Raw genomic sequence first — 23792 nt, forward strand, 5'->3', positions numbered from 1 at the left:
AAACCCTCAGTAATTGGTCTGGAACGGAATGAACAGACCAGGAGGGGGAAAGTCTGAGCCGGTCGCCCGGGAGAGCTGCAGCCGAGTGACCCCAGAACGGGACCGAATGCCCGCAGCGTCCTCGGGGCTGCGCAGGGTTGTGTGATCACGGCCCCGGGGAAGGGAACGCACTGGGCACTGCGAGGACGTGGGCAGCGGTGGCTCCCAGGGCCTGAGCTGCTCCTTTTGCCCTCGCAGGGGTGAGGGAGGGACCAGGTCCCCCAAGTCCCCAGGACACTTCTCCCGGCTGCCTTTGGCCGTCGGCGCTGGCTGACAGGAGAGCTCCTGGGCTGGAGGTGGTTGGCAGAGCCGCGGGCACATGGACGTGCTCGGAGAGCGTGTTCCTTGCCACGTTACACCACTGCCTGCCACAGCCGCTGCCCACGCAGCTGCCAATGCGGCTACAGAGTCACTAACTGGGACCTCATTCCATGCTGCCCTTCAGGAGGGACCTGGTGCTGCAATGCCTTCAGTCTGGAGCAGGGGTGAAAGATTCCGCAATGTTCCTGCGCTCTGGAGACACCCGTCAGTCCTCCGAGGAGCTTTTCCAGCCCCAGAAGGTTGTAACAGACCACGGAGGACAGAAAATACAATGCAGGGGCCTGGAGCGACCCTTCAGTTATCCCAACTAGGCGAAGGCAGGTTGCTGTCAGCGTAAGCACTTAAGAATAAAGCAACTGCTCCATCGGGCAGCGGCTTTTCTCAGCCCCAGCGTCTCCCCCCCGCTCCCTGCGCTTCGGAGCGCTGGGAGGTGACGGCCGCCTGCTCTGCCAGCCCTCAGCCCGGCGCTGCCTCCGCGGGGCTGGCACCGACAGAGCACGGGGACTAATTAAACCTGACAGAATGTCGCATTCGTTATCTCTAGGTTCGAAATGTCACATTGCTCACTCCAGCCCGATGTCGCGAATGCGGCGAAGCCTTCTGGGAAGGTCCAGCCTGAATTGCTGGCTTGGTCTGTCCGTGAGGGAGCAGATCTCCCTCCTGGTTGCCTGAGTGGTGGGACTCCCCCAAGCCCCCCCGGGGCCAGCACCGGGGCCGGGTGGTGAAGCCGGCACAAACCCCCCTGTGCCACGAGCACCCGGCTCTGCTCCTGCCAGAGCGGCTCCTCTGCCCACGGGACCCGGTGCCAGCCTGCGGGAGGAGGTGACAGCGGTGACCAGGGTCAGCCCAAAGCTGCGCTCCCTCCTCTCCCACACCACATCCAGCCCCTTCCCCCCGCGCCGGCGGCAAGGCCAGGGTGGGCTTTGGTGCAAAGGGCAGGGCAAGGGTGGGCAGGGACCCCCCATCTCCCCCCGCATCCCGGAGCCCGTGTCCTGCTGCGGGGGAGTTCAGCGTGCATTTATAGCATGTCGGGAAGTGCCTCCCGAATCCACCTCCAGCCGGCCCGGTGAGGACCGACACAGGATCAGCCGCTTCTTCTTTGTGGGATATTGATTTTCCCCCTTTCTCTTTCCTGTTCAGCGACAGCCAAGAAATCTGAGCCAGCTCAAGGCTTTGCTCAACACCGATATTGCAGGAGACGCTCCTGAAACAGGCGCAGATGAGAAGCCGCTGGAGCGGGCCAGGACCGACCCCCCGGCTGCGGAAAGGGGGGATCGGCCCCAGCGGGAGGCTGAGCCGGGGCAGAGCTGAGGGGCTGTGGGGGCTCCCCCAGCGCGGCCACAGCCCAGCCTCGCCGGAGGGAAATTGCTGCAGAAAACCAGGGTTTATTTATGCTTTAAAAGCAGGACCCGGGACTGCCTGCCAGCTGGAAGGGGGTACGACTCCTCCATTAGAAATGCCACGTGGATACAAATGAACTTGAACAAAAGGAAAGAGAAAGAAAATACAGCCTCTCTCTGCAGAGACAAAGACGCTGTGGCTTAGTTTTTGGCGGCCCTGCGAGGAGCAGGGAGTTGGACGCGATGATCCTTACGGGTCCTTTCCAACACGAGATATTCTATAACTTCTATTCTATAACTAATATTCTATGACTATAACTTCTATGACTATGATTAAAGGAGCGTAGTCCAGTTTTCAGAAACACTGCTTAAAGAAGTAGAAGCGATTCTGCTGCTGATTAATAATACGATGAAGGTGACTGGGAATGTGCTGGAGTGAATAAAACACTGCTGGACTTGGAATAAAATGGGTCTTAGTTCAGCAAGGATGTGGCAATTTGTTTCTTTCTTGCCGGATTCAGTACATGGGGAATTGAGGGGAAATTGTTAAATTTGCTCAGTCTCCAGTCACAGCGGCTTTCAGGTTCGTTAGGCACATCAGCACGGATGGTTAACGGGGACAGAGCTGAGTATCGTTAGGGAAGATGAGCTCTGGCTCTGGGGAGGCTTCAGCAGCGGCGCAGATTTTCAGGGCACGTGGCTCCTCCTCGGCTTCAGCGCGTAAATAGTAAATACAACCTGTGTCAGTGGGAAAGGCCAGCGCGGCAGGCAGCAGCCAGCCGGTATTTGCCTTTCCTCTTGCCCAGCATTAGCTTAAGAAGCCCCATCCCATTGTCAGAAGAATAAGCTGTGAAATGGTTTTGAAAATAAAGGCTTTTTAATTACAGGCACATTTGAGAGCCTTCTGGAGGCCATCTGGCTGCAGAGCCGGGCGTCAGCGTCGGCGGGAAGGGGAAGCCCAGGGAGGCAGCGGGAGGAGCAGCTCCTGGAAAAGCCCTCTGTTAATGCTAAGAGCCAAATCCCCTCTGTACACTACGCCAGAGCCAGCAGCCACCCATTGCGGTGGTGCCGGATCCGCCCGGGGGTGGCTGGTGCAGTGCTGTGCTGGGGGCTTTGGAAGGGGCCGGGCTGCGCATCCAACCGAGCAGGAGAGCGGGAATGCTGCAGTCCCCAGTGGCACCTCACGCCTCCTGGGCCGAGCCGCCCCTGCCTCCGGCCCAGCGCCGGGCTCTGGCAGGGGACGTTCCGCCCCGGCACAGCCGGGCTCCGGCCGCCGCCTGCTCCCCTCAGCCGCAAATACCCGGTGCCGGGGAAGAGCCGCTCCCCTCGTGCCAGGTTACTCATCCCTGGTGTTCGCACGTGATCGGCGTCAAATTAACGCCAGTGCGTTTGATCCCATCTAGGCTTAACGTACCCCAAGAACAGAGATTTCTAATAAATCTGGACGCCCAAGCTTCGTTTGCCGTTGCTGCCTTCCACGGGGCAAGTTCACGGGGGAACGTGTTTCTATAATTATTGTCCTGTGTTTGGTGTTAACCATTCCTTTCAAAGCTGCAGAATACAGCCAGGGCCTCATTAAAGACTGTCATTGTGCTAATTAGGTAGGTTTCATACTTAAAAATGGGGAACTATTTCATGGCAGTTTGATGAAAAAAGAGGAGAAAAAGCCATTATAATTTCAGGAAAAGTCCCTGGAGAAGTGAAATGGTAATTCACAAATCCTACCCTGATCTATTAGCAGATCCTGCTCTGGAGACTAAATTAGATAGGATGTCTGGCTTGGCTGATATTCTTTATTATTTGAATGCCTCTTAAAGAATATTTATTACATATTTTTTTTCTCTTAAGAACTTTGAGATCTTGCAATTTTCTAGTGGCTGTTTGAAGCCTAGGACACACTGAATTCACCAGTGCAAACACCCTGGAAAATCCTATTTCGATGCAAAACATCCTTTGAAAGTACACTTAGGAGGCAGAGAGAACACAAATGCATCTGAAACCGTGTTGGGCATTCGGTCAGCCCTCTGTGCACAGTGCCCCGGCAGGCAGCTCGTCCTTCCAAGAAACAAGAAATAAAGCAAACACCACAACCACCACCTCTGTCCTCGGGTCGGCGTCCATCCTCCGTGGTCCCCAAAGCGGAACGCTTGCCCCGCTGGCAGGTGCCGGCAGAAGCGTCGGGAGGAGCAGGGGGTACCGGAGGGTGCCAGGACCCCGGCGGGGCCATGACCCCGCTCACGGGGGTGCGGGTGGGCGCAGGGACGGGCCCGGCACTGCTGGCCACGGCAGCAGCGACTATTTTGGGTGGGAAAGGAATACGTGGGCAGCAGCTGGGGCCAAGAGCCGCCCTTTCCACGTGAAGCTAGAAACAATAGTGCTTCCTCTGAGCAGGGACAGACAGGGCTGGGTTTAGAGCCGGTCTCTGAGCAGCTCCTCGGCGCAGGCAGGGTGACCCGGTGCTGGCCCGTGGGCCAGGGCAGCTGTCAAGAGCGCGCAGGGCCAGAATGGCTTTTTCTCAAGAGAAACTTCCCATCGGCTCCTCGCGAGATCCCGTCGATGGGGGAGTGGCACCACAACAGCTGCTGGGGTGGGGGATCCGGCGCCGGCGAGGGACCGCGTCTGCTGGCCGAGGGGGTGTGAGCCATCAAGCCCTGGGTTGTGCAGCCTCTGCAGGCGGCTGGGGGAGCGGGCTGGCCGGGGGGTGGCAGATCCCCGAGAACCGCTTTTCCCACGGACTTGGTTCCCAATGTGCGTTTTAGGCTCCAGATCTCCCCATGTCCTGCATAAACACATCCTGTTTCCTGGATAATACATGGCTTTGGAGAGGTAACCACCTGCAGAAATGTCCCCTTCATCTCTTGGCCAAAGCATTGCTGTGGCCCTGCCCCTGCCCCTGCCCCTGCCCCTGCCCCTGCCCCTGCCCCTGCCCCTGCCCCGCGGTGCTCAGCCTGGCCCCTTGCCTGCTGCCACCACACTCCTCACAGCTGAGGGCAATCCTCCTGACAAGCTTAAAAAGCCCCTGGTGTAAGAGCTCAGCTCCCTGGAGCCTTCCTCCATCCAGCATGGTGCTCCTCTCTCTGTGGCGCTCAGCCTTTGGTGCCAGGCAGGTACGGATGGGACGTGCTCCTGGGGTGGGGGTGTCACGGGGCAATGCCCCCGTGCTCGGCGCTCCCACCGCTGCCAGCCCGGCCGGGGGCTGTGTGCCCCGGGATGTGCCTGGGAAGCCCTGGGGTGAGGCCACGCTCTCCAGGGACCGAGGTCAGGGTAGGGAAAGCTGTTGCTCTCTCTCGTGCTACTGCTTATAGAAAGCTCCTTCTCCCCTTTGCTGACCCTATGGAAAGGTTGGTGGGAGCTGGGAGGGCATATTTGTAATGAACAGGATGAACAACTGATAAAAGAGGAGGAAAAGAAAATGCTTCAGAAACAGCCTTTCAGCATTCAGGGAAATGAAGACGGGGAAAAACAACCAGACCTAAAGTTTACGAGGAGGAAAACAAAAGCTTGCTTGCAACTCAGGTTCCTGAAAAAGTGCTGAGCGTCGCTGTCAGATGCTGACCCACTCCTCTCCTTGTATGGGCAGAAACGGGGCTTGTCTTGTGCCTATATTTAATTTGCAAGGGGGAAAAAAAAAATCTCCCTCCATGCCTCTGCTCCGCTGGCCTCTCTGCCTTGGGAAGTTACAACAGGAATAGGATTGCATGTTTAAAAAAAAAAAATACTACTGCTGGCACATAAGCCCTTCCTAAACTTGGAGTGAGTGGAACAGGTTTTTGCAACACAACACTGCTGCGCCCACGGAGCATCTGCTGGGACTCGGCTAATGGAAACGGGGGGCTGCAACGCAATCAACAGCTCTGCGCTGCGTCCGCACCAGGGCTCACGGAGCTGCTGGGGACTCACCCCGGTCTCGTTTAGCTCCTGGGGACAGGGAGGAGAGGGCTTATGGTGGGCATGAGGCTGTGGCAGGGCCTGCATGACCCTGTCCCCTCCACGAGCTGAGGACTGCATGGCTTTCTTCAGCAGCAGTTTTTCCCCCAAACACCTCTCCCTCTGCCCTTCCCTGTGCTGGGGGAGGAAGATGGACATTGCAGCGTTACCTGAGGGCTCTCAGGGATGTGCACAGGCTGCAGCGGGACGTGCCTCCAGAGCAGCGTGGGACCCTGGCAGGGAGCTCTGGCTGCAGCTCTTCTCCCTGCCATGATTTATCACCTGTCCTTGAATGGAAACTCTCCTGGCCGCTCCCCAGACTCCCCGGTCCCGGCTGGGAAGAGGCTGACACAACCCACGTGTGCTCCTGGCTCCGACCCCACCAGCAGAGCCTTCATGCTGGCTTGGCTGGGGTTCCACGCCGGTGAAAACCCAGAAGGTTCTGGGCTGGAGACAAGGGGGACTGAGGGTGGCCCCAGGACGGAGATGGCCACACGGCACACTGGAGACTGACACCACTTTATTGGTAACTCTCGGAGAGCTGGACACTGAAGAACTTGGCTCTGTCAAGAGGAGTTTGTACACAACAGCAATAGGAAACAACAACAACAAACATCTGTTGCAACTTTGTATCTTGGTGCAACATCCACAATAAACTTCTGCAACGCTGGATCTGGTGGGGAGAAGGGCATGGGGAGAGAAGCGAAACCCACCGAGAGCTTGAGGGTCACAAACTTCCATGGAAGGAGCCTTGTGTCCTACGGGTTCAACTGCAGGGGAAGGAGAGATGCTGGGAGCGCAATGGAGGTGCCATTTTGGGGGAAAAACCCACAGCTGAAACGCAGCAAAGCTGGGGTTCGACACCCCCGCTTAGCAACTGCTCAAGTCTTAGAAATTCAAACTTAGTTCTTTCTATTTTAAATAACAAGTGCTTCAGGTACAACGCTTGACTTGCCTGGTTTATAACCCAGCTTTAAGTGCACACAAGCAGGAATAGACTTTTTTAAAAAACTATACATATATTTGCACACTCACACACACATGCACACAGTGAATTTTGTGCTGCAGCTGCTTTAACTAGAGATGATGCAATGGGCCTGAAATGGCCATCAGAAGCCAGGCTCCAGGAGCTGGTCATCTGTGGCACCACGCACCCTAAAGCTGCTGAAGATTCTGATTATTTTTGCAAATAGCAGTCCCCCAAAGTCCCCCCACGTGGAGCTGCATCAGCTGCTGCTCAGACTGCCCCTGGAGCTGTAGTTCTGTGGAAAATGCCTCTTGCAGGCGACTGAAGCCCACAGCACGCTTGCAGCAGACTTGCCTCTCATCTCAGTCCATGTTGACAGCGCAGGGGTCTCCTGAAGATGTGTACGGCCTCCAGCTCCTCTCCAGTGTGAAACAAATGCTCGGCAGAGCAGAGAACACCGACAAACTCAGACCCAAACGGCTGTATTGATGTCAAACCCAGACTGGGTGTAGTCTATGGTATCGGGGACTTTTTTGGTGCCAGTTCTGGGCTTCTCACTAATGCTTTCTGCCTTTGGGCACCTCTCTGCTTTGCTGTGATGGTTCTGGATGTTCCCATGAAGTGGGAAGTAAAATGTCCCCTTGAGTTTGTTCAATTTTTTGGGTCTCTTAGAAATTTGGGGCTGTTTGTCTTCGGGCGGAAGCCAGCAAGGTTTCTCCTTGAGAAGCCTGTCTCGGTCTGGCCGAACGCTCCTCAGGAACTTCTTGAAGATGTTGGCTGTGAGGGAGAACTTCCTGCAGAGCTCCTGGGATCTGCTCAAGGACAGAGACTCCTCGCTCTGCTCCCCCTTCTTATCCAGCTCTGGCAGATCCAACCAGTTCCCAACCAAGTCTGCGAAGATGTTATCCCCCAAGACCAGCGGCTGCCGATTCCTGCTCTGGGACATTAGGGAGGATGTCCAGTCATGGCCATCATCGCATCCCGGGCACTCCCGGCATGCCGGCCACCCTCCAGCTGTGCCCTGGCTACTGGGCTCGAATGTCCTTGGGCGGACATGCTCTGCTCTGATTGACACGGAGGAGTGTCCTTTTGGGTGACAAACATCCTCACCGCAGAGGCTCCTGAAGGAGGAGGGGGTGTCTCTAAGGTGGCTGCCCTCTGGGATCCCAGCGGGAGGGGACAAACCCACTGGCTGTGGCACGGCACACGCGAGGGACGTGGGGCTCCGCTCCTCCAGCGATGCCTCCTGCCGCGGCTGCTCGTCCCGCCGGACCCTGGGCACCTCCCAGCTGCTTTGGCAGCACTGGCGCTGCTCAGCGCCAGACACAGCGCTTCGGCTCCCTGAGATGTCCAGCTGCTCCAACGCTGTCTGCACCTGGAGGAGTTTCAGCTCCTGCAGGGCACCCATCATACAGTTCATCTGCTCGTGCAGCCCGTCTCCGACCTCCTTCATGGATAGCTGCGGAGGGAAGGAAGCAGAGATGGAGTCAGTGTCCCCAGGAGAGAGCAAGAAAATTGTGACCAAAGGGCAGGAAACATCCTGAAACATCGCCTCTTCTACTGACCACATTCTAGATGCATCCTACCTGTAGTACATCCATTTCATGGAACAGCAATCCCTAGATTTTTCTAGGAGCTTCCCTCTAGGAATAAAAGAAGCTGACAAGGAGGAGTGGATTTTTTGACCTGACAACAAAAATAGTTAGTTTGAGTTTCCACCAATTGCTTGGCAGCAACCCAAGCTGCAGAACTATGAATGGTTTTGGCTGCTGCCAGTTTTAGCATATTCTTCTTTTGTGTCTTCTGTGCCCTGTAACTAACTGAAATCAGGAGTCAGAATAATGAGCAGAAGTGTCTTCCATGGAGAACCTTGTTTCTTTACCTTAAGTGCTAAAGTAAATTAAAAATAAAGCCCAATAAGAATCACACCGTTACTATATAACACATCTTCAGATCTTAATACCCTCCTTGCAGGCGCCTCTCACTAGAGGACAAAGACATTTCAATGCACTTCAAATTTTGGACAAATCAACGAACAAACTCTAAAATTACTTACATTAAACTAGCAATCCAAGCTAGGACCGTTAGTAGCCGTTCTGCTTTATCCCTGAACCTTGCTATAAAGGTTTAACTTTCTATGCTAGACTTAAAATAAGCAAGTTATTTTCCGGAGCTTCTAAACTCCCCCTCTTCTCTTTCGCTCTGTTGCTTTCTCTCTCTCATGTAGGATCTGGCTCATATTCCCAAAGCGGCATCATAAAACAAATGGGCTATACTTTCCAACAGCTGCCACTTCTTTTTTTTTTTCGCAGGGAGGGGGAGCGGGGATGGGAAGGAGAGGGGGAGAACAGCAGGGGATGGCAGGGCTGGAGGTGAAGACATGTCACATTGATGTAAGGTGGTTTGCAGAAGAGATTACCCCTGTCTAGGGAACGCTTCAGCCCACACTGTCATAAACAGTTTAAAAGGCTCGTCACAATTTTTGTACAGCAACAGATCTCAAGCTTAGGGTGAAAAAGGACAGCTGCATCTTATGTTCAGCTTTATGTTATCAAACTTTACTCTTTCACCTCTCCATTTTAATTAAGCCAGTTCAATTACTTGCTCTATTTCCATTTCTGTACAGGGATCTGAGCCGTGAGAAAGAGCAGTCATCAAAAAATTAGATCTTCTATACCAATCCAGCTCCACAAGTGGAAAGCTCCTCAACGGTTTCTGACCACAAGTCTCCATTTCAAAAACTCAGAACCTAAAACTATTCGGCAGGTTACGATTTTTCAGAGCTTCGCTCCCAGGAAAGTTATTTATCACCCAGAATGAGCACGCAATCTAGGAAGACACAGAAAATCTGTTTAGCTTCCTGATTACACTATCAAGTGCCTCCAGCTATCAAATTTTTTAGCATGAGCAAATAAACCTCTACTTCTGCAGACATGCAAATAGTCCCCCACTTAGAGATGAAGCGAGCTCTTGGGTTACCCGTGCAAAAGCTGGGGCCATATGCTCTACAAGCCTGAGACAAAACTATCACCTTACCTCTCCAGATTGGCTGTAATGCTTCTCCTCCTAACCTTTCTCGCCTTATTAATGGCAGTCTGTTTTATCTGGGGCTTTGAAAAAGCTGGATTTGGAGCCAGCCCGGCCCCTCATTGGCCACTTCCCACCAAATCCCCTGGCGGGCGAGCGCTGTAATCACGGCGCGGCATGACGAGGGTCCTGCGGAAACGACTGGGCTGGTCAAACCCTCGGCATATGCTGGGCGGCTCCGCTGTTCACCTCATTGATTCAATTAACTCCCCCATGATGGGTGGTATCATTACCATGCGTGCCGCAGCCAGCAAGGCTCTATTAAGCATTAAAATTTCATAGGCAGCATTTATCGTCAGAGGGGTCGTCTCTCACAGGCAGGTCCCGTCTCCTCCTGACAAGACAAGGCCTGAGCCCCAAAAGCTCAGGCTCCAGCGTTTTCCTTCTGAACAAATGAGCTGGTTCTGCCGAGCCCAAGCCACTGGAGGAGGAGGGGAGACGTTCTCACCTGGGGAGACCCTTCCCAGAAACGGCTCCAAGATTTGGACACTTCTCCCGATGCCCAGGGCTGGGCTGAGACGCCCCCCTCCAAACGGGCACTTTGGGGACGTGACTCGTCTGTCTGGCTTCGGCAACCGGCTTTGGGGTGGGACAAATCCTGCTCGGCCTCGCTGTCCCGCTGGATACGTGAATCCCACCAGCAACAAGAGAGTTTTAAAGATCCTGAGGGTTTTAACTCTGCTTACAAACACTGCTAAAGCTTCAGGTTGTGCAATTTAAAAAACAAAGCAAACAACCTCCTCTGCTTTATCTTTTGCTCCTCACGGTATCTGTTCAGTCTTTTGCAGAATTGAAGAGGGAATGAAACCCAGCCCAAAGTGAAGTCACTGCCTGGTGACCAAACAGTCTGCAGGGGCTTGGATTTCATCCACTAGTAATTACCCTGTGGTAATTAAGAGTACTCACCCTGGAGAGAAAAAAAAAAAAAAAAAAAGGAAGTTTCTTCCCCAGGGTGTAACTCTCCTCTTTGCCAAGATCTCAGTTCTCCCAAGCTCAGACTGGCTTCTCTGAGACTTTCCGGAAAAGGAACAATCATCTCCCCCGGAAGAGAGACCACCACCCTGGCGAATGTTCAAGATTGACCTATCTGGGCTGCTGGAGGAAAAAGTTGCTGCGCATAATCCAGCAGATTGGGCTGGAGGTCAAAGAGATGCTCTGACTGCCAGGGGATGGGAACTCGGGGCTGAAGGGACACCCCTCGTAGCCTCGCTGGCTCTGTGGTCACACGCTTCATGTAGAAGGAACTGGAATTTGTGATGAACTAAAGTGCGATTCCAAACAGAGCATGAATGTGACACAAAACCCCAGAGACCCCGACCGTATTGCTGGGGTTACGCAAGTGACATTACGTAAGCCGGGCACCAGGGCCCCTCAGGAGATGCTCTCAACTGTGCGTGTTTGAGAGCTGCAAATCCCAAACCTGTCGTTGAACCAGCCCCGCGCTCAGGCACGCTGCAGAGCAGAGCGCAGGGGAAACCGCATTCGCTGCAGGACTTCGGGTGGAGCACAGGTCCTGCTCATCAGCATCCTCCCTCCCTGTGCCCGCTGGTCCCTGCCCAAGGGGCATTTCATGGGACTCCAGGTGCCTAATTTGGGACACTTTGTGCTTCAATACAAGTGGTTGTTTGGTACCTCTGCTTCCCAGAAAAGCCAAATTAGAACTACGACAACTTGCTGATGTTCAAATTTGTGAAAGGGTTAAAAATCAGATGCCTCGAATTGCATCTCATTATTATTCCTGAAACTTTTGCAGTCCCTAAAAAATTGGCATGAAAAAGTTTTTTAGTCTAATTCTGAACAAGCCAACACAGATGCCTTTTATAGCAAAACAAGTACACACAGGGCCGAGCACAGTCGTGATGTGCGTGTTCCACTTCCGTGGCTGGGATTCGGGCTCTGATGGTGAACACGTCTCCTCCAGCAGTACGGTATTACCTGCAGATCACTCCGGGGAAGGCATGAGCAGGGCAGCTCTGGCTGAACGCTTCTCCCATGCAAAGCTTGCTGCAACTACAGTCACCCCGAACACTGAAAACTGGAATGTAAAATTCAAAAGCTTCCCAAACCCTTTCAAATGATCATTGAGGAATATTCAACATCAGCGGGGAAAAAACCCCAAACAAACAGCGAGCATCTCGCAAAATTGGCAGAGTTCAAATATGGAATTTTTTTACACTGGAAATCTACCACTCTGAGTAGCAAAGGTACCGGTCACTTTGTAAGCCATGCCGCCTTAATGATTTCTTCCAAACACTTATTCCCAGAACTACAACCGCAAATGGTTTACATAGTTTATAAATCAATGATCTCCCACCACTGATTAACACAGCAGGCGCGCAACTCGCCCAAGGAACATCCCCTAGCAGCTACCGGCATTTTATCACATTCAAACCCAAATTCCCCAGACTACAAATAAGGGAGATTTCACTTGTTGCTTCCCAGTTCACAGGTAAATAAGTAACTTTTTTAACCCGCTTTGGGAACTGCTGTTTTCCTATCAGCATCTACATTCGCCGAGTTCTCAGAACCCAGATCCCATCAGTGCCCTCCAGCCCCGGCTGTGGGAATTCCCAGCCCACCCGCGCATCTGGCCAGTGCGGGACCGCAGCAGCTTTGTGATGCTGACGGGAGGAAAGGAAAAGCCAGCCAACGCAGCACGGCGTCAGCCGAGCAGAGAGAACCCGAAAGAAGAGCTCTGAGCGTGTTTGTTGCCATGAGGAGGAAGACAGATGTCCAGCTCTAAGGTAGAAGAAACGCAGAGAGAGGAAGTTATTGCTAAGAGGACAGGAAAGAACAAATGGCAAATAGCAGTTCTTAATAATAGTGCTGATAGGCGACAGAACCAGCAACAAACAATTGGTATTTAAAGAGGATGACATAATAGAGACCAAAATTATTTTAGAACTGCTGAGCTGATCATATTGTTTGCGTGTTTTCCTTTGGGTCACTAACTAGATTAATCTTCAGCGAGCCTGCAACTGTGGCTGGGCATAACTCTTTGGAGCACATGGCAGGGCCCGGAGAGCTGCTTCCCAGGCTCGTGTTGCCCCTTTTCCTTCCCTTGATGGACACCAAGGGCCTGCAATTTTCTTTTTGTCTTTGCGTTTTATCATAAGAATTTCAAGTCTCTTTCTTACCTCTTGTCTTTCCAGAGTATTTTAGGCATAAATAAGGATGCTAATGGTGAGCTCACAATTTATCTGAAAGAGGAAGGATGCTGAAACTTTACGAAAGATTTTTTTTTTCCAATAGTTTAAATAGATCTTAAACAGATGTTAACCACAAAAGACGTGGTTCACATCACTCAATTAACTATCTTCCTTACTCAATTGCCTTCCTGTCCATTGCAACGATATTGTTGTGTGCCTCCCAATCACACTTGCTACCTTTAAAGTCAAATTAGAAAATCCATTCCCTCCAACCAGGAAATAAATGGACCAAAAAGAGCTTCAACCTTCAGGCTTTTACTCACAACCCGGGGATAAGACTGACCACAAGCCGCAATGTACAGAGTGACCATTGAAGGTGATGGTTCAAAGTGTCAGCTTCCAGCCCAGTGGTCTGCTTCACCGGGGGATCTGGTCCTCAACGCTCCCGAATACATGCAGCTGGGAGCCTAAAAAAATCCATGTCATCTTTAGGAGTCTCCTCGGAAATAAACCAGCGAACAAAGCCCATGACTGCTTTTTCTCTCCCCGGGTTATATGTGACAGGACATCCGCTGTCAAGTTACTCCTTTGCACCTTCCCTGAAGGCAGCACCAAGGAACAAGATTCTGTGATAACCCCCCAAGTTTCTAACGCCATCTCCAGCGGCGATGGGTAAAGCCACCCTTAAAGGCACCATTTTATGGGCAGAGACACAAATGGAGCTGTGTGTTTCCACATGTTGGAGTGAGCGGTGACGTTGGCCCTTGAGGTCTGTCATTTATGCCTTACCCTGCTGCAAATCACAAGAGCTGCCCTGTCAGAAACAGCAGTGATGAAAACGCAGCAGACTCCTCCTCCAGCATGACACAGTTACCAGAATAGGACCCAGTGTGAGACAAATAATTGGCTGTATTTTTCACTCAGACCAAATGTTCTATTCCTGCAAGATATTCATAGCAAGAAACACTGTCTACCAGGACATAAATTAATGTAAGAAGGAAGCCGGACTCTATCAGACTCAATAATTTGATGCATTTATGATGAATGTGGAGGGAGAACATCCAAAAGTTCGAGTCAGAGTGATGGAGTTTATTTTAAATACCTACTTTAATACTCTTCCTCCTAGAAAAAAGCAACAGAAAACCCAGAAATATCCTGGATTCCTCAACAAAGACCAAAACATGGAAATTCAAGTTACAACTACAGCTAACTTGACTGTGACCCCTCGCCCGTTACAGCCATACAAACCCCAAGTGGAAGATAAATCTGCCCCATGAACCCACCAGTCCCTAGCTAGATAAGAAGTGATTTATTCTTACTGTAGAAGAGCCTCGAACCCCCAGTCCCATGGTGTGTATGCTGATGTTGCTATGTATAAATGCAAACAATCCCCGTGTCAGAAAGTTTACGGAGGTAATGCCATCTGCAGCGTGAGACACGGAAATGAAATTCCTCTCTGCTAATCCCTGAGCAAGACAATTCTTGTTAAATCTGATCTTTCAGCTGTGATAACATTCTGTAACTCGGAAAGCAGACATCATATTTCTGTGCCTCAGAATGATGTTTGCAGACTCCGAATCCAGCCAATAAAGTCAAGAGGACTTTCAGTATCGGGATTAATTGCATTAATGGGAGATTCACAAGCTCTGTGGCACATTTCATGACTGTCATACAAAGGACAGATGAGAGAAGGGGTGGAGAAGCACAACTTGTTCCAAGATCATACCTACAAACCAGCACCGCACATTCTCACAAACCACACTGTGTCTGTAAATCTCCGGGGGCTTTCCAGAGGAGGTGAACAACGTGGTCTGTATTTTCTACATACAGAGGCTGAGGTGCCGAGAGCTGGCACGGCTTGTTCAGAACGGCTCCACAGGCTGGTGCCAGCACCGGGACGGTGACTGTGGCTTTGGAATGGATCGGACCGAGAGCTGCCCCGATGCCGCAGCCGGCTGGGAGGAACGGCTGTGTCAGCTGAGGCTCTCCTGGCCGCGAAGCATTCGCTTGTGGAAGCTTCTGAATGAATTCCAATCAAAGGGACACCACACATGCCAGAAACTATCAGCTTACAATGGAAAACATGCAACTGGAATAGGAGATCTCTCATTGACTGAAACAGGTCAGATTGATCCTCGGGAGCCACGGCAGAGCTTTCCCAGCGGGAATGCAAAGACCGGTGCAAGCAGCCCGGACCCAAGCTCATCTGTGCCTTGTCCGGCAAAGCGCGGTGTGGCCTCAGTGCCCGGGCTCTGTGCTGGAATGTCTGGTGCACCAGCAGCCCAAACCAAGCACCCGGGTATTTAAATATGTTTTTAATACACAAAGCAGGAGAAATATCAGAGCTGTAATCCTTGAATCCCACACTGGTTAGGGATAGGGTTGCACTCGAACATAACCCTTCCTTGGGAACCGGGAGCTGTGCCAACATCCGCTCTTTTTTGAGAAAACCCCTCCTGAAAACCAGCTGAAGGCTGCAGTGGTTTACAACGAGACAAACTAAACCTCTGCTAATCGAACGGCCTCTTTCACGTGTTACACGGACCAGCCTCGGCAAACCTGGCTCCTCAAACAGGGTGTTTTTGCAGAACTTCCCTGCACGACCCCCCTGCGGCCCAGCAGTGCCTCCCACCCGACAGAGCTGCTCCTTCCACATCATGCAAACCACGGGGTTTCTGGATTCCCACCAGTGCCCTGGGACTGGGCTCCCGTTTAGCCACGCACAGGGCGGCTCATTGTCTCGATCTGGCCAAGTCCTTCCCACCATTCCTCCCGCATGAGTCTCGGTTCTGGTGCATTTAACGTCTGGAGGCATGACCTGCCCCGGAATGAAGAAAGTGGTGAAGCTGCAGGGTCAAGAGGTTCAGTTCCCACTCACCATTCAATGCAGATGGTCCCAGCTGTCTATCGCACTGCTTGCTGGTCTTTAAAGAAACATTAATCTATTTTAATTCCAGGCTATCTTGACAGTATTGATTTTTAAAAGCTGTTATTGCTCAGGATATCATTTATGGTTGTTTTAATTAATACGGTCCCCCTACCTTCACTAAATGCGATCTGCAGCTCACTGACGCTGCCGATGGAAGGAACCCTTTCCCATGGCACTGCAGGGCAGAGGGTCTCTCCCGCTGTCCCACCCCGCGGGCTGTCTGGCACCACTGTGCGCACACAGCCCCAGGGCTGCGCTCTGGCACCCGCAGAATTTGTTGTTAAAGTAAGTTTTTAAGTCTGAGTAACAAAAATTAGGGGGTGGGAGGTGGAAAAGAATGTGACTAGTAAAAACCAAATGTATGAAGAGCAAGGCTACTCCCAGTTAAATCACGAGAAGTCCCACTGAAGGTGAAAACTGCCCCTTCCCCGTTTTTTAAGCCCAGCACATACATAAATCTTTGCCAGGCTAAGGTCTTGGTTTATTAATGTAATAAAAATTGTCATGTTTTTTCAATTAAAAAAATCTATTACTCCATTATAATAAGGGTATGAACAAAACCAGAATTTTCTAAGTATTTTTTACTTTTCACGTTAACTGTGAGGGACCTGCCTTCCTTTTGAATATATTCAAGTTCTTAAGAAGTTATGTTGTGCGCTACAATATAGGCACGTTTTACACTCCCAAGTAAAGATGCAATGTTTAGGCTTATATAAAAAAATACTGCTCAGATAAGAAACTGATTTGTTTAGAAAACAAAACACAGGTTTAGGAACCTTATTCTAAGCACGCCTTTTGTGAAAGTTACTGGTTTTAGCCATCTCACCTTCCAATTTATTCAGATAGTAAAGATCTTCCAGATTATAAGGTACGTGCCCTGGTCTACAGTTTGTATTTCATTCATCACACCCAGCGTAGAGAACACCAGTGACTCTCATTTCCCTTTGTTTTAGTTTGTCCTCCAGCTCCTCAGTTTGCTTGGGAAACACCGGTAATGCCAGCAGGTTCAATGTCCCTGTTTGCTGCCACATTTATTCGGAGTAAAGCGCTGCTGCCCGAGCCCGAGGGGTCACCAGCCACGTCCCATCTGCGGGATCCCGGCGCAACAGCGAGTCCCTCATCTGCCCTGGGCTCGGCTGGGACTTTGCGTGGCTCTGTATTGACTCGGATGGTGTTGCTTACAAGCGAAACGTTCCCTGTAATGCAGGCAGGATGGCAATACCGTATATGAGCCCATTTTGTACAACGCCAGTTCGCACAAATACCAGCTGAAATCAACATCCCATTAAGTCTGAAACCGGGAAGCTTTTGTGCGTGCAGAAACTTCACCCACCCGATTCTGCTCTGCCTTGTCTTCCCCTTTTGTTCTCATTATCTATTTATCTGCACAACGCCTGCTCCCGGCCAGACCGAGCGCCGGGACCCGCTTTGGGAAGTGCGGGCTCTGCCCCCCAGCCCACCCCCGCCAGCCCCCGCTGCACCAGCAGTACCTTCTGGCTGTGGACAAGCCCAAGCAAGTTCAGGGAGTGAGGTTACCACCTGAGCGGGAGCGGGAGGAGGGAGAAAACGCTGCTGGTTTATGACAAAGGCGTTCCTATTAAAGCAGAAGTATTGGCGGAGGGGACTGGCGGTGGCAAGCGCGCGCTGCCTTTACATCATTTTGATTCTCGGAAACTTATTCGTATCGGACGTTTCTGTCACTGCTGCTCTGATTTCTGATCCTTGCCGGCATCTTTTCTCTAGAGCCCCCGCACGCCCCGGAGCCCGCCGTGCGCTGTTATTTCTCTCTCGCAGCCGAAGGGACCGGCGGCACCGGGCGGGGGGCTCAGACCCGCCGCCCGACCCGCGGCCGTGCGGGGGGGAGCAGCGGCGGGGGGACCCCGCACCTCCCCGGCGGGGCGGGGGCTGGATGCGGCCGGGACCTGCCGTCCCGCGGCGGAGCCCCCCCCACCCCCGTCCCCGGGGCTGTGTCCCCCCCGCGCGGCCACCGCCACAGCGAGACCGGCCGCGGGTGGGGGTGAAGGGACACCCCCCAGCCCACCGCCCCCTTACCAGCTCCTGCTTCAGCCGGCGCAGGTGGTGGTCCATGGCCCGGCGCGGCGCGGCCCCGCCAGCCCGGCGCTGCGCGGGGAGCGCGGCGGGGCGGGGGGGCCGGGGGGCGGCACCGGGGGCGGTGGCTGCCGGCGGGGCAGAGCCCGGCCCGTCCGCAGCCGGGCTGCGGGGCTGGGAGCGGGGGCGCGGGGGGGGCTCATGCCCCCGCTGGCCCCCGGAGCCCCGGTGAAGGCCACAGACGGCCAGAGGCTTCTTGCGCGGGAGCCCCAGCGAGCGCGGCGCTCGGTCCCGGCGGTGGGGCGGGAGGGGGTGCAGGGAACCATCCCTCCGCCCGGCAGGGAAGTTCGGCGGTTTGCGTTTGTCGCGGTCTAGATGCTGCGAAGTGCCGTGCAGAGAGGGACCACCCCAACAAAAGCACGGATTAACCTACATGGCCTTAATCGCGACAATTTGCAACGCCACCCATTTGGGGATTTGTCCCGTTTTGTGCTGCCCGGGGGCTGGGCTGGGTGAAGGCACGTCCCTCCGGGGCCAGGCGGCACTTGGCCACCCGGGGGGATGCCGCAGGTCGCCGGCACAAACACGAGCACTGACCTTCGCACGTGGCGGTGCCGTGGTCAAAGTGCCCTTTGTCAGGAAGAGCACACGCTGAGAGCGCTGCAAGAAACAGGTGCTGGGAATTCTTAGCATGGATTTCTTTTCAGAACAGCACTTTTCTCCTCGCTGTGTTTTTTATAAGCAGCGTTTCGGCCGACAGCAGTCTGCAAACACGGCAGCGTCCGGGAACTTCCCGGCCGGGCGGGACGTGGTCACTGCTACGGGCGCGCTCAGCTCTAGGGGCTGGATTGTTCCCCCTCAGATCAACAACCCCTGCTATTGCTTGTCACCACAGGCAATCAAACAGATGGACATGTGAGCCAGGACAAAACACAGGCACTTCTGTATCATCAGACTTTATAACTGTATTGAATTTGAAAGGCTTTGACTTTTTCAGCATTTCTCATATATATATATATATGCATTATTCTCAGCTTATGTGCAAAATGTGTTGTTTAAATGACAAACACCGAGTCCCCTGTAATGGGTTAGCGAGGCTTGTCTGAATCATTCTGCAATGGGAAAGAACTTGATAGGATGAGAAATGCTACTTTGTGTTTTCACATTTAGGATGAAAAACGTAATTACTTGCTTTTTCCTGTAAATTTGAGTATTGACAAAGACTGGCTAAAATCTCTGCCTTTCCAAGTCTATTTTTTGAAGGAAAACATTTTTTATAGTTGGTAGTAGGATTTTGTTTGTTTGTTTGTAGAAATCAGCCTTGGTGTTTTTGAAAGGTGACCTTTGTGTCGAAATCCAATTTAAATAAGAAATTTGCTATCTGCCCTTTCATGTATGTTTGGGAAACGCTCTAGAGTTAGCGTTTATTGATCCTTCCAGCATCTCTTTTATTATTGGTCCAAATTTCCTGTCTCTCTACTCATTTCAAGGTTTCCATTTCCTATCTATTAAGGAAGCATGAAAATTGCATCTTTCTTCAAGGATCTGTAGAACAAGGGGCAGTAAACATATTAATGTATTACAGAAATGACCTTATCAAAAAGTTAATCACTTCCAATGGGGTGTGCTATGCTGTGAGTGGGATACCTGCCAGTCTGCGGTCTTTCTTAAAGTCTAAGCCAACTAGCCCAGTTATAATTTTTTTCTTGAAATCTGGCTGGATTTGCTGACCAGCTGGTTGTTCCCCGTGGCCCAGGGTTGGGGTATGTCTGTCCCCAGCCTACCCAAGCATATCAAGTGTCATATGGCAGGTTTGAACAGCCAGTCAGTGGTAAAAAATCAAATAGATGGCACCATGCGGAGACTACAAGCTGAACCGCCTGCCTCCGCCAATTATTAATAGCACAGGGAATGACCCAACTTCCCTTTCCTCTTTCTGTGCCCCAGGCAAGGATCGTGTTCAAGAAGAGCCCCAGTCTCCGAGTCCAGGTTTCTGTGTTGCTTGGGTGGCTCAAGGCCTCTATTTCTTTTCTGCTACTGGTACCATGTTTTCATAATTTATTATATTAGTTCAGTTCTGTAAAGTAGTAATATGCGGACATCACTTCCTCCTTGTGGCATGGCACCAAAGCTAAAACATGATGGCATTTTCTCTTCACATCTGTAGTACATGGACCTAGGTTCAGCTGGTTTGAGCTGAAAACTGACCATGAGCTTAATTTATCCAAGCCAGCTTTGAACAACAGTATTTTTAGGTATTCTTTTACATTTGGTAGGGAATAGACTGAGAGCAGGCATCAAGCGGGAATGACTTCTGTTCTCCCGGGGTTACCGTGTCTAGACAAGCAGACTGCTGATGAGCACTACGGCTTTGGCGTCTTGGAGAACTGCATGAAATCAGACCAGGGATTACGCCAGGCACAGGATGCTCTCTCCAACATTTTCTTTACAATACTGTAATTTTTTTTAAATCATAGCATTCCTGAATTTGTTTTAACTGATGCCTTTCACAGGACTTTGAATATTCCAATACAAGAGAGATACAAAAGATACACATGAATGGTTGAAGCATCACATGTAAGTTAAACAATATTCCATTTTCCAGCACGTCTAGCATTCAGGAGGCCAACTGCACATGTACGTGGCAATTGGCAGAGGCTGTGTTCCAGAAAGCTCCTGTAGCACTTGCAAGACACTGAACTGTGTGATCTGCTGGCAGACGAACAGGGAAGAGTTTTTATCCTCTGTTTGGCTTCTGTTTAAGGTCATCTTTTTGATCCATTTTTCAGCCTCCGGGGCTGCTCATGTCCCATGAGGCTGGTAAAGGAGTTTATGAGCACAGAATAAAGAAAAGACCAGAATATTCATGTGCTCCAAACTCCTGGGAACTTGCAGACAAAGAGAAAAATCTGAAATATTTTCTCACTAGGATTTCCCTTCTAAGCAACACTTTTCTTTTCCGTGTAGACGCTGGTTCAAAGCAGCATCGACACTCCATGCCAGGCCCTGCACTCCATCCACTCTGCCGTGGTGTAAACCATGAGCAGATGGTGCAGTGCAGTGGAAAATCAGGTCTCCAAGAAAATACAGAGCTGAGGATAAAACACCCTCAAGCGGAAAGCTACATGGCTTATTTCAGGATAAAATTAAAAACTGAAATCCTTGGGCAAAAAATAGAATACGCCTTCAGAGTGGCATATTCCTCTTACAGGAACTGCCTCGTTCCTTCCCATTTGAGAAAACATCCATCCCTTCACAGCTGAAGGCTTATCTCATTTGTTGTCTTTCAGTTCATTGATCTGGTTTCTCAGGGCTTTCACGTGACTGTCCTTTGCTGAACTAACAAGCGTGGTTATTGCTGAATTTTCTTTCATTTTTACTTTCTTGCATACTGAGGGCAAACCTTTCAGAATTTCTTCCCACTTGAGCTGCAGCATGACCTGAATTGCATCCATCTTTGTTTAAACCCTCTGGGCCATAAACATCCAGCCAAAATAGGTAAGAATATAATGTCAAAACTGTAATTCTCGTTTTATATTTGTGCATAAAGATATAAATTACGCCTGAAAATCTGACCATTTCTTCCATTAAGCCTAATTTATTCTATGCAGTCTCTGAGCTTACGGCCTTGAAAGTTACTGACATGCCCCCACCTCACTATGCCCCCATCCCAAAAGTAAAACTTTTAACCCTGCTCCAGCTGAATTCCAGCTCCTGACATTCCTCTGCTTGCACTGGAGTGCCAGGAATAAGTACCAGGGCAGGGAAATCCTTCTGCATTCACTGTGCTGTCTTGTGTTAAAGAACTATTGGATTACATCTCGGCTGGCTGCATTTTGGTGACCTAGATCCTGTTCATAGGAGCTGAAAAACAGTTTAGCATACCTTGGTATAAAAGTGTATCTAAGATTAAAATGGGCTGATATTTATTTATCTGGAGGAAAAAGACAGAAGCGAACTACTGGCACTTCCCACTGGTATACTTGAAATAGCTGAACCGATAGCCTGATGTCTGCTTTCTTTTATCTGTAGCTGCCTCTGTACGTGCATCTGCAGTGACCCCCCTGTATCCTTTAGATTTCATCTGAAATTTGTGGAGTTCTTCTGGTTCCTTCTGAAGGACATGCCTGACAAGGAACCAAATCCATTCAGCAGAAGGGCATTGACACGAGGGCACTGTGAGACCCCATCATCATTATTTATAACAACTCCATGCACCAGGCTCACTGGAAAAAAATGTAAGACTTCTTTGCCAATTACTAAAGCAACAAAGAAGATCCTGCTGCCCCAAAGACTTGCTACTTGTAAATTGCAATCCAGCTTTTTTTTTTTTTCAAAGGGAAAATGAACGCGCAGAGTGCTTGGAGTCAATTTTTGGTGGTGAATATGAAGTCGCTGTCTATGCTAATATCAATGGCCCTTTCACTGTAATGTGCTTTACTGTACAGAGAACAAATACAGTTTCCATGGGAGTGTAAACACAAATACATACCACACTCCGAAGAGTGAGTCACACGTGCTGCAGAGAACGGAGAAAGTTCACTGTCTTAATCTGAACACATCTGGGAGAGGAGGATGAGATTATCTCACTTTAAAAATATTTTATATATATTATGTAAACCAAGATTTGTTCTGAATAATTCCATGTTTTGGCAGATATGAAAGACAAATCCGTTGAAGCTAAAGGAATAAGACAAGGCAGGTGCTTGTTTACAGTAGCAATGTTCAAATCTGTAATAAATGTATTCTTAAAAGGTATACCAACCTGACAGTTCTGGCAGCTGATACAAATTCTCCGTGAGCAGTTTATCCCAGTCTTTTGAAGACTTACAACGAGAATTTGAATCTTGGATGGAATTAAAATCAAATATGTAATGTGCGCTTTGTAACAGGGACAAAAACATGGTGAGCCCTGTTTTAGCAGAATAAAACGTGCACTCAGTAGATACAGGAGGAAGAGTTTTCCCTAGCAAGAGTTTTCTTATAAGTCCCAAAACCTAGGGGTTTGTTTATGACCCCAGGCTGGATAATTTATATCCTTTCATACGAACCAGTTATTTTTTAAATATTACAGCTCAGAAAGAGGTCTTATCTACTTGTTTTACTAACCTAACTCCTTTCCCAGGACTTATTCTGCCTGCAGAGTATTCAGATTAACTGTTCAGGTTTCCAGAGGCTGCTTTGAGCGGGAATACATCCTTTGGATTTTACTGCAAGTGAAAGCAAAGCGATGTCAGGGCAAAACTGCAGATTCTTCTTGGCTGGGCTGACATGTGAACATCGACAATGTGAATTCAGTATTTGAGAGTCGCTGAGGTAAAACGAGGCCTGAAGGTGGAGGATTGCTATTTAGACACTGACTCATGGCAGAGCACGCAACACGCAGAGAGCTTAAAACAAAGTTAGTAGCAGTAGCAGATAAGATCTCCTACGGGAATAAGGGTTAAGGGAGAAACAAACCTTTCATTAGATCAACCAGTTCAGCTGCAGGAGCTTGATCTAAATGTGACACAGCCCCACCAGTACGGGCCAAAACCAAAGGGAGAGGGACAATAAATCTGCCAGTTGAAGGGTTTCTCAGCATACAGACACTGAGGTGTTCGGATCCGTCCCTCCACCAGTTTTCCTCCAGATGGAAAATTAAATAAATACCTACAAACAGCAGCATCTTTCTGAATGAACGTGATGTGTCTGAATGTCTCATTAAAAATGCACCGTGGAGAACAATGTCTGTCCCCAAATCACCTTGGTTGCATTGCGCCGTGCATGCAGCCTGAGGGGAGAGGAGGAATAGGTGAGGGAAACAGGGAAACGGAGCGGGGGAGCAGCTCATTGCGATGGCTGTTTGGGGCTGTTTTGTCACCTCTTCTCTGCCCTTCCCCCATGGGAACAGTCACTTCTGACTGCTCTTCCTTGTCAGTTTAAATCACATCAATTTAAAAGGGTTACGAGAGGCTGCATTTAATCAAAGGTTTGTGATGTTC

General features: G+C 50.7%; 1 protein-coding gene across 2 annotated transcripts; it reads right to left on the minus strand.

Annotated features, from left to right (window-relative positions):
• Positions 1-6134: 6134 nt before the first annotated feature.
• Positions 6135-17914, minus strand: INKA2 (inka box actin regulator 2). Of its 2 annotated transcripts, none has more exons than XM_074564579.1 (2): positions 17812-17914; positions 6135-8053 (listed from the first exon to the last, which is right to left on the minus strand). In XM_074564579.1, the coding sequence occupies exons 1-2, from the start codon at positions 17845-17847 to the stop codon at positions 7061-7063; spliced, it is 1029 nt and encodes a 342-aa protein (XP_074420680.1). In that variant the 5' UTR covers positions 17848-17914; the 3' UTR covers positions 6135-7060. The 2 variants fall into 2 exon arrangements, with proteins under 2 accessions (XP_074420680.1, XP_074420681.1); XM_074564580.1 differs by lacking the exon at positions 17812-17914 and adding an exon at positions 17250-17350.
• Positions 17915-23792: the final 5878 nt, after the last annotated feature.

The sequence above is a fragment of the Larus michahellis genome, chromosome 21, assembly GCF_964199755.1.
Source record: "Larus michahellis chromosome 21, bLarMic1.1, whole genome shotgun sequence".
In the NCBI taxonomy this organism is placed as follows: Eukaryota; Metazoa; Chordata; class Aves; order Charadriiformes; family Laridae; genus Larus; species Larus michahellis.